This window comes from Glossina fuscipes, unplaced genomic scaffold, assembly GCF_014805625.2.
Source record: "Glossina fuscipes isolate IAEA_lab_2018 unplaced genomic scaffold, Yale_Gfus_2 61, whole genome shotgun sequence".
In the NCBI taxonomy this organism is placed as follows: Eukaryota; Metazoa; Arthropoda; class Insecta; order Diptera; family Glossinidae; genus Glossina; species Glossina fuscipes.
The window spans coordinates 3,931,010-3,941,695 of record NW_023998433.1 but is presented as its reverse complement, the minus strand read 5'-3'; the positions used below and the strand labels follow the sequence as shown (position 1 = coordinate 3,941,695).

The 10,686-nt window shown below is 35.2% G+C and overlaps 1 protein-coding gene across 2 annotated transcripts; it reads right to left on the bottom strand.

Annotated features, from left to right (window-relative positions):
* Positions 1 to 5,538: 5,538 nt before the first annotated feature.
* On the bottom strand, positions 5,539 to 10,376 carry LOC119637866 (golgin subfamily A member 4). Of its 2 annotated transcripts, none has more exons than XM_038034252.1 (4): positions 10,190 to 10,376; positions 6,916 to 10,125; positions 6,736 to 6,855; positions 5,539 to 6,676 (listed from the first exon to the last, which is right to left on the bottom strand). In XM_038034252.1, exons 2-4 carry the CDS (start codon positions 10,054 to 10,056, stop codon positions 6,416 to 6,418), a joined length of 3,522 nt encoding a protein of 1,173 aa, XP_037890180.1. In that variant the 5' UTR covers positions 10,057 to 10,125; positions 10,190 to 10,376; the 3' UTR covers positions 5,539 to 6,415. The 2 variants fall into 2 exon arrangements, with proteins under 2 accessions (XP_037890180.1, XP_037890181.1); XM_038034253.1 differs by having other exon boundaries at positions 10,202 to 10,376.
* Positions 10,377 to 10,686: the final 310 nt, after the last annotated feature.

The following is a 10,686-nucleotide window of genomic DNA, read 5'->3' as shown; positions in this document are numbered from 1 at the left end:
ATTCATTTGTAATAAATATGAATATATATATAAATTTTCATCAATCTTTTAATCCCAGGAATACCGACCGTGATAAAAGACGCGCTTGTCAGAAAAGAATGGAGCACCATGACTTGTATATACACATGTGTGTGAATTCATAGTAGTTTTAAGATTGTTGGGAACCCTGTGCAAATATATTTAGAATCTAAAAAAGTTGGTTTGTTTCAGAAAAGCTAACTTTTTCATACGTGATTACTCACATGAAATTAATTAATAAAGTTGTGCAATAATATCTCGAGTTTCTTACTAACAATAAATTGCGGTCGGTTACGTTCCGGAATATTTTATGATTGTGAACGTGTCTTGCTTCACTGTTTTTGATTCGTAACGAATCAAGAAACACACATGCCTATGATAAGCAGCGTTTCAATTTCCATTTAATAAAATTACTGTCTAACTTTCAGAAAATCCGCGAGTGATTGCTGAAGAACTCATTCGCAACGTGCCACTGGTGAGGGTTTAAGCTGAAGATATCATTACAAACCATTTTTCTCTGAAAATTCGGCTGGGAAAGAGCAATAACAGTTGATAATGCTCGCTACTGCAAGATAATAATACAATTTTTTATTACTAAGCTCTGAGATAGGCATTTAAACAATCCCTAGTTTTGATAGAACGGTGCTGTATGCCATACAGTCCGAGCAATAGTTTGAATAATACCTCTAAAAAATTCAAGCACATTTGTTAAAGGCGGTCATTGAAAATGTCACCAGATGATTAATTATATGTTTTTTCGGTTTTTCTATATATTTTAGATTTTTTATTGATTCATAATGTATACATCGTTCTCGTGCATATTTTATTTTATAGGATAAAGAGAAAACGTCTGGTGGACGGAACGCTTTATAGAGACAAAGAGGACTTGAGGGATGGTCAAGTAACTGAAAGTTAGCATTCGCTGTCAACAACATCTGAAAACGCAAACGAGAGCTGAAGTACGTGATTACCGCCCTGGTCAATAATTGCCGTTCTTTATTTCACAACTTAATAAGATTGTGCATACGCATAGCATTATTACCGCTTATCGAAACAATATAAGCTTATCGCCTCCTCGTTCGAACGAAGTATCGCATACACTTGTGCATTTCGCATTGACACAAATATGGCGTGGGACAGCAGTTCTTAACCCCTTGTCTATGGGCTGTGATCATTCGCGATTACTTAGGGTAAACGTAGTAAAACTTTTTCCTTCGAGGATTCGCGTGCCTGCGGATGCAACGTAAACAAAAATATTTCCACTATGAGCTGAACATCAGAACAGTAAACGCTTTCTTAGTTTTTTTTTATCATGTGTACAAAAGAAAAGTGGAGTAGACGGACTAAGCCAATGCGATATGGCTTACATATCTAGATTAACAAAAATTTATAATACTTTGGTGTTTATATGCAGTTGGACTAAAATGTGGAATTTTATCTTTTAATTAAAAAAGTTAGCCCTGCTGCAAGCCTAGGATGATTAAAAAGATATTTTACAAAAGCTTCAGCAAGATGAAAAAAACAAAAACAACAAATTATCGAAAACAATATTTGAAAGTAACAAAATTAGAGCGATATATTCGCATTTACAATGAAGCATGGTCAAGTAAACCCTAAAATATAACGTGTCGTGTTGGCAAAAGCTTTGGTAACCCTGTTGTGGAATCGGGGCGGTTTATATACCGTACTTGTGGAATCCGGGCGGTTTATATATCGTATTGTGGAATCTGGGCGGCTTATATACCGTACTTGTGGAATCTGGTCGGTTAACTTGTGGAATCTTGCCATCACATGTTAATTTCAAATAAATTGTTTCATTTCATTGTTTCAGTAGTCTCGTTGTTGTTGTCATCTTCGTTTTGCTTCAATTCTTCAGCGTCTAATTAATATTTATTGCTTATAGTGCTGCCACTTCTTTAAAAATATACGCAGTAGCTCTTATTGTTATTTTATTTATATGTATTCAGAAAGCAATACAAAGCGCTTCAAGAGCCAATTCAACACATTGAAGTAACTACAGCTAACACACTGTACAATTCCCACTGGGTCGATAAAGTTTAAACTTAACGCTATGTATATAAAAGTAATAATATTCCAAACTTTACCATAAGAGATAAAAAACTCAATAAGCACAATGGCAGTAAATAAAGTGCATATCTGTTGGATTAAACAATAAATGCATTTATCCAATAAATACATAAACTAACTTTAAAAAAATAGTGAAAATAGGTACCGCTGACACTCTACAGCTTAAAATAAGTAGAGTGCCAATATAGTCCGCAGTAAGCAATTTAGCTCCCCAGCCATAGAAAATAGGTTCAAAATAAAATTAAAATATTCAGCACTAAGTCCTCTAGTGGTACCATATCTTCTTTCGCCTTTCGTTTTTGTCATATCGCCTGGTCACATACTCCAATATATTAGGGAAATAAAGCCCACAGTAATATGAGCAAATAATATATTAAATAGCTTAAGCTGAAAGGCGTCACTAGAGTGAGAAAAAGTGCTTAGTGCAGGTAGTAAGTAGTTGCAGCAACCCGCTACACGGAACAAAAAAGAATTCTCAAAGCAGCTACACCTAATCAACAGCACAGAAACTTGTGGATTCCTAGTAGAGTTCATAAAAACAAATTCAAAGCATAGATTAAAAGTCACGCCACATATAACTACCGGATAAAAATGTGTAAGTCTATGCCATAATCAAAATGTTGCAAATGTGCATTCCAAGAACTGCTTAACATACTCAGACATATGCTCCATACCAAGTAGACTATACACATAACGTACCATAGAATTCACAATTCGACTAAGCTTCAAAAAGTCCCATACAGGACTTGGGGCATCACTAGAGCATGAGCAGGACAGAATTTAATGCACTGCGGTAAATAGATATAATTGGAATAAATTGATGGTAAGGTGCCCACAACTTTCCCATGAATGAATTTAATATATTTCTCAACGGTGAGGTTGTTATCAATACATATACCTAAGCACTAATGTAGGTAAACAATTGCAATGTAGGATACACCAATAAAGATCCTTAAGTGGGAACCGAACCAATTCGCATTCCCAAAAAGCACAGCTTTAGATTTAATCAGGTTAATCAACAAGGAATTATCTATAGACCACTTCCAAAACAGAATCTTGGTGTACCTCGATGTATACTCGACAAGTAGTCGAATAAGCACGGTTAATATCAACAAATTGAGATCTCTGAGTTAAGTACGAGTATACTGGCTCACACGTCGATTTAGAAAATCCAAACTACCCAACTAGCTTCATAATAAGTCCCCAACGATTTCCGTTGTTGAATACCTTCGATAGATCCAAAGCTGCTAGCGACGTTTTAATAGTATTTGTTAAGATTATCTATAGGCTCGTGGTACTATGCTCCCGACGGAACACATACTGGAACAGTGAAATAAGTTTCAGCACAGCAGCAAGAATCTGGTCCTTTGAATGCAACAATCTTGGAGGTAGCCGGAAGAATTCAAATAGGTCTCAGATCATCAATAAAACGGACCGTTTTAACTTTAGACATAGACACAGCACATGGCCTCTTCCAATTCAACGGAAAAACCGACTGTGCCAATACGGAATTAACAAGAAACTTTACCAATTTCACAATAAGTGAAAAGATAAGTATGATGAAGAGAAGAGGAGGAAGAGGAAATCAGCAAGTGATTTAGATTTGATTTTGTGAAGTACTGCACTCAGCTCTTGGCATGATATACAAGAAAATGAGAAGGATCCCTGAAAATTCAGATTTTATCAACCGGCAATTTACAATTCGGCACATCTACAAAATGATCATTCATCTCCTCCACATCAAAACTAAACGGAGAGTAATTTTCCTCAGTGAAAACCGATCTCCTTAACATCCTTTAAGTAGTAAAGGGGTCCACACCCACAAACACGTTGATAAAATATTGGCAATAAACTCGTCAATCATCTACAGATCCAGGAGATTAAAAAGTCGAGTATGGAGGGACCGCTTGACATTACTACACGTCACCCACTTATCAGTCTCCCTGGGGATAACTTTTCTGACAACAGGAACAAAAGAATATAACATTTTCAAAAGCAACCACAAAGCTCCGACTACACCCCAACGCTCGCGATATTCAGAAAATTGGTTGACTCATGCAAAGACCCCACCCCAATTAATGTTTAAGGTCCTTGTATTCAATCACGGATAAGACGTATCTACGCTTGATCATAAAGTTGCCATAGATCAATGCATGATAAGACATGAAAGAGCATTGCACCTGATTAGAAAAGTTAAGCAAGGCATCATCACAAAGCGGCCAATAGTCAAGTAGTGACGTAGTTTGGTGCGCTAATTCCCAGTGACTATGTGTCATATTGCGCGATATAGTATCCTTACACCTCAAGGAAACAGATCTAATAACATTAGCTTTGCTTACATCGAAGACGTTGTAATTAAAATCACCAACGATAATAATATTCGAGTACTTCGTCAATAGCTCTAAATGACAAATTGTCACATGCTGGGCATAGATGGTCATTGAAATAGATGCGCCGCTGCAGAATCTCTTGAGTAAATTTAGCGTCATTTACACAGTTCACAGCATAGAATTGGCGTACTTTCATGTTCTTAAAGTATTTGCCCAGGAACACGTCCCGCAGCTCAATCGAATTCAGTTTAACCATAACAGTTTTATTATTCTTCATATAACTAGCAAAGCTAATGTCACGCGGTACAAGTCACTGAGTAGTGCTCTTCTTTTTTGAATACAGTTCCAGGTATGTCATTAAGACCTTCAGGCAAGCCTTTTTTCTATAAAATCAACAATTGCAACAAGTTTTTTTTTTATTAAAAAAATACCAGGAAGCGTATTATTTATTGCAAAAACAACACAGATTTTTAAGGACGCAGGTATTCACATCTCAAGGAAAAGGACCCGAACACTCGAACAGCTATATTATATATAATGTATCATGGTAAATGGAGTCGTTCGCCTGGAATATAGAAGAATAGACAATGCTACTTTTCATATATGTTATAATATTGTATTAATTCAATTGGTCATTTTCATATTCTTTATATTTCAATGATATCCTATGACTGCGCGAAGTTTTTTACTAGTCATATATTGCTGGTGAAAATTTTTCGGCAATATGTAAATTAAGTTTTAGCGATGAATAAAATGAAGAAATGATGGAACAAAATTAGTAAAAGCTAATCTTTTTTATTGTTGCTAACAAGATAATATTTTGCCTGTATGTTTCCTTTCAAGTGTCAAACAATTTACTTTAAGAACAAGGTGTGATTTACTTCTTACTTCTTACCATACATGCTGATACGATCACATAAGATTAAAGAAATTTTAAATCCGTGGTTAGAGAAAATTTAGTTTAAACACTTAAATCTAACAGGGGCAGTTATTGAGGATGCAATAATTCGCCGGAGGTCTATGTGTTCGTCAATGGAGATAGTTGTGGGGGCAAACATACATGACAATGAAACTCGAAACTATTTTCCTGATTATTTAATTTCATTTCGGGGCTATATATTTAATAGGCTTTTGAGCTTACGATAAAACCATACGTGCTCCGAATGCAATTGGTTGTAGAATTCGGCAAAAACTGACAGTCATCAAGAGACAATTTGAAAAATGGTAGATGGATCGTAGCAAACAAATTATCGCCAGTTAATTTAGGGCCGCGGAAGTGCCCGAAAAAGGTAACGTTGATATTGATTCGAACTGTTTCGACAATGCTGCGTCCGACTATTCCACCAGCTATGGTCATCGCAGCGAATTTGCAAAATGTACAGTAGCGTTGGATAAGTGGAAGACCTTCAAGGAAGCAGCTCAAAATAATACACAAGTAGTTGAAAACTCTTTAGCCGACATAAATATCAAATAAAGTATTTTGATTTTTAGTGAAAATAAAATTCTTTGTATACATAAAGATTTATTACGGCAAACGGATTGATATTTAATATCGTTTTTCATCCATCTGTTATGTTCGCCTATAATTGTTTCACTGCGGAACATAGAAAAATTGGTAAAAAAGTAAATAATTAGAAACAAACGTGTTAATACACACATATTTTTATAAATAAAATTAGGAGGCACATATATGACCAAAAATTATAGAATACATAAAAATAGGACCAGAGCAAGAAAAATAACCTTTCGTTACAACCTCTTTAACTGTACTGCTAAGAAAATTAGCTGATAAGCTAGCCAAAGATATTTTCAATTTAAGTTTGTTAATGGCTGGGACATTAGACGTTACATGTGAAAACATGTGCACAGTTGAAAACTTTACAACGTTTAGATAAACTAATCCTAGATGTCAAGGACTTCCTCTATGTCCACTGCTTACACGAAAGCAGCAAAGGTTAAAAAGTTTATAAATTTGTTGCTTAAAGCTCATGAGAAACGGCTTTTAGTTCATCCATTAGAGAAGGGGGGACATGTAATGAGTCAACATTAACTGCGGTGACATTAGACATATAATGTTGGTTATTATGAAGACTTAAGAGTTGCTTCAAGTCACGGCGTAATTCCTCAAAATTTGCTTCCAATTTATGTAGACTTGGAACATACTGATTACTGCGTGCTATCAAATCTAACACCGTACTTGTTTTAGGCCGCTTACTACATGCCGCTGATTGTTGGATTAACTAAAATATAAAAGAATTAGTAAAACTTATACTGCTATTTCTACACTTTATATTTTTACCTTTTTGTAATCATCAATCAAATTTGCCACTTCGTGAACAGGTTCTTCGAATAGAACAGATTTTCCTATATCGGAAGACTCGAATTTTTTTCTTTCCCATTCCAAAGCAACTTTAAGTTCCTGCAAGAAAAGTTCAACCTTTCATCAATTAGTCTTCAAAATTCCAACTATGAAACTTACTTTAATCGTCTGTTGACTTTGTTCATATTTTAAACGCATTTCATCCAATGTATGTTGATTTTTTTGCATTTCACATAATTCCTCAGCTGTCCGGGATTGCTCGAATTTTAAAAAAATTGCCTCTTGCTCCTGTATTTTAAGCGAGTGCTTCAAGGATTTCACGTTACTTAGCAGCGAATGAATGTGGTGGTCATACCGTTGCATCTTACGCTCATACTCTGATTCCAGAACTTTTGTTAGTATACGTAAATGGTCTTCACTCACGCCGCTTTTATCGACGGCCATTTCCCTAGCATTATCTAACGATTCGTAGTCATATTCCATTTCCGGCATGATTAGAGCGAGTCGTTTAGCATCCTTTAGTTGCTTTAATTCCAGTTCCACTTCTTTAAAGCGTTCACTGAGGTCTTGCTTTTCCTCTATAGTTTTAGATATTTGAACCTTAAGCGTAAATATTTCGTTTTTGTAATCATTTAACTCAATAGAGTAATCTTCGCTTAAACTACTACGCAAGCGTTCGTTAAATGCCGTTAAAGTTGCATTAAGTTCTCTTTGTCTTTCCGTTTCATGTTGGCAATCATTTATTTGCTGTTGCATCACACTAATTTCCTGTTGGAATGCTTCTTTGAGTGTTTTGTTTTCCTGTTGTCTTTTATATTCGAGAGCGGCAGCAAAGTCTTCCAATTTTCTTAGCTCTTCATTCTGTTGCGCAAAGACTTCATTGAGATGTTCCAACTCCATGCTCTTTAGCTCTAATTCATGTTTTGTATGTTCTTCCATAATTTGCGCTGTTTGTAAGGACGCTAGCACCTCTTCCCAGTCCTTTTGATTTTGTTGTATGTTTGACATTTTTACATCTTGCAAATTCATCAATTTATTTAGCACTTGTATGCGTCCTTCCCTCTTTTGTGCGTCCCCCTCAACGAGTCTTCCAAACTTGAACTCCAATTTTAATACTTTTTCTCTCAGTTCGTTAACTTCATTGTTTTCGTTTATTTCATTCGATTCGTTTACAATCATGGTGTCAGTTTGCACAGCCTTGCTTTGCTTGGGTGAGCGATGTTCATTTAACATTTTCAAGGATTCTTGCAATTCCTCTATCGAATTACGTTCGCTCGTTAATTGTTCTTCGATTTCAGTCTTTAATTGAATTTCAATTTGTAATGCTCTTTTAAGTTGAGTTCTGTCCATCTCTAGAATATTCAGGTCAAAACTCGTCCCCAACTCGTTAACTGTACGCTGTATTTTATAAATTCTACTATCACTGATTAGTAATTGTGTACGCAATTTATTTATGTCTCCCCGATGTTTAATAAGAATTTCTTCAAAATCTTTGCATTTTAATAATTTCTCCTTGATTTCTTCTTTCAACTCAAATTCTTTTGTTTTTATTGTGATTTCAAAAAGTTTTCTTCGGAGATTTTCGTTTTCATTGACTAATTTCTCAAAATTCAGTTCATGTGACTCCCCAGAGTTTCTTCTTGGAACTTTATATAAGTTTTGACTTGATTGAAGTACTTCCAATGGTAAAGTTTCATTGTGTTTGATGCAATTTTGCAACTTTTCATGTGCATCTGACAGATAGTGGAGGAGATTTTCTGTTCTATGTTCATTTTGACTTTCTTCTTTAAATTCCTTTCGAATATCATTACGACGTCCTTTTAAGAAAGAGTTTTCGGTCAAAACTACTTCTAGTTGTTGCTCAAGTGTTATGATTCTTTCACTTAATTGTAAAGTTTGCTCCACATACAGTTTTAATTTATCTCTTAATACTAAAATGTCTTCTTGATCTTGGGCAGATCTAAATTTTAGTTTATTTTGTTCTAATTCTAGCAACTGCAATTCGAAACGGGTCCGTTCACAGAGCTTTTCGACTATATCGTATTTGTCTCTGCTGCATCGAAGTTCTGCATTGAGCTTTGCCACTTCATGTTGTGCTCTTGACAATTTTTCGTGAGTTTCCTCTTTTTCGGCTTTTAAACGCTCCGCATTTGTTTGCATATCTTGCAGTTGTTGATCCTTAATTACTTCGGTGTCTTTTAGATTATTCAATTCGCACAGACAAGTTTGCAATGAGTGGCTTATTTCCTCAATCGTTCTTTGCTGTTCCTCGTTTTGCATTTGCGGATCGGTAAGGGCATTAATTTCTTCTTCCAGTTCATTAACTTTACTTTTGAGTTCTATGATCTCGGATGTTTTTGCTTTGATTTGTTCATGCCATGAAATACTTAATTTATGGATTTCATTCACATCCAGTTCATGCTCCATATTCATTCGGAAATTTTGTTGTAACTCTCCCATTTTTTGTTCTTTGCTTTTCACTAAATCTTTTTGCATCTTCAATTGATATTTTAAGTCTTCAAAGTTCCGTCGCAAATTAGTATTCTGCTCTTTAAACTCCAGGAGTTCATCGCTTTGTTGTTGCAAATTAAATTGCAATTGCTCTTGTGCTTCTGCATAAATTTTACATTTGTTGGCAATATTGCTACTGTCGGTCTCCATACCGACCAGCAATCTTTGCAATTCCAATACTTTTGCATCTTTATCTTCCGACAGTAATCTTAAATCGTCCAGTAATCCTTGCTTTTGTTTTCTTAAAACATTAATCAAATGTTCCTGGTCTTTTATTACAATCTGCTGCTGATCAATTTCAAAATTGTGTGATTTTCCCTTTGAGTCAAGATCTTTATTAGTTTCAAACTTAACTTTTCTTCGGGAATCTTTTAAATGGTCATTTTCCAGTTCAGTCTCTAGAGCATGACACTTGTCGTACAATCTCACGCATTCTTGCTGCAATTTATGATTTTCTTGCAAATATTTGCTTTCCCTAGTATAAATTCCTTTTAAATCCGTTAAACGTGCCAGCTTTTGATGCCTTAATTCCTGCTTATACCATTGTTCAGACTTATTCAAACGCTCCAGTTCGCTGTGCAATTTATGCACATCGTGTAAAGCTAATGCTAAAGATCCTTCACGTTCTTCCATTGACATTAAGCTACAATCACTGGCATCAGAACACGCCGTGTGAAAGCCTGAATCCAAACTTCTCAGAAGACAAGTCATTTTTGAACTTTGATTGAACTGTTGCGAATCAGTTGATAGACGACATTCACTTGAATTCCGATGTCCTTCACAGGCCATGTTGGCTAAATCGATTATATTAGGCACTTAATTTAGTCAACGGACTGCAACAACGACCTTGAATTTGGCCTACCAAATATAGTTTTAGTTAAATATAATTTCTATTTTGGGTTTAGTTAAGTTAAATAAAAACCTGTTTGTGTACCCATTAATATTCCACGTCACAGTCCGAATACTCTGTAGTCTTGCAGCAACACATTTATTTTATTTAAAGGCAGACGTTCGATCAGAATTGTAATTTAATTATCATTTATAAGAAATTGAAGTGGATGCTACTTCTTCTTCCTCTGTTATTCAGCAATTTAACAACAAAATTCGCTGAGATGTGTAAAAACGCCTAATGTAAACACAGTTCCTTGTTTGGGCCTTAGTAACATTAAGGTTAGATTTGCTTTATAATATTATTATTTATTTGCTTCAGTGTGATAATTTGATTAAAGTTTTTTTTTAATTTTGTGTGTTATGCGTCCGTCACATTATTTTTTTTATAGTTTTTATTACGATATGCATATTACTCGTCCGTCACGTAGGACCAAACAGAACAGCGAGGAGTGTATTCCCTTGTGCAAGAAGTAATGTAGTGCATGAGTAAAGAGTGTCATATAAGTGTGAGAGCACAAAAGTGTAAAA

Bases quoted from the DNA above. Each gene is read 5' to 3' on its own strand.
- LOC119637866 (XM_038034252.1), bottom strand. From the start codon at position 10,056: ATGGCCTGTGAAGGACATCGGAATTCAAGTGAATGTCGTCTATCAACT. The intron at 6,856-6,915 runs GTAAGTTTCATA...CTTTTCTTGCAG, and splicing joins AAAGTCAACAGACGATTAAA to GAACTTAAAGTTGCTTTGGA. The intron at 6,677-6,735 runs GTAAAAATATAA...TTTATATTTTAG, and splicing joins TGATTGATGATTACAAAAAG to TTAATCCAACAATCAGCGGC.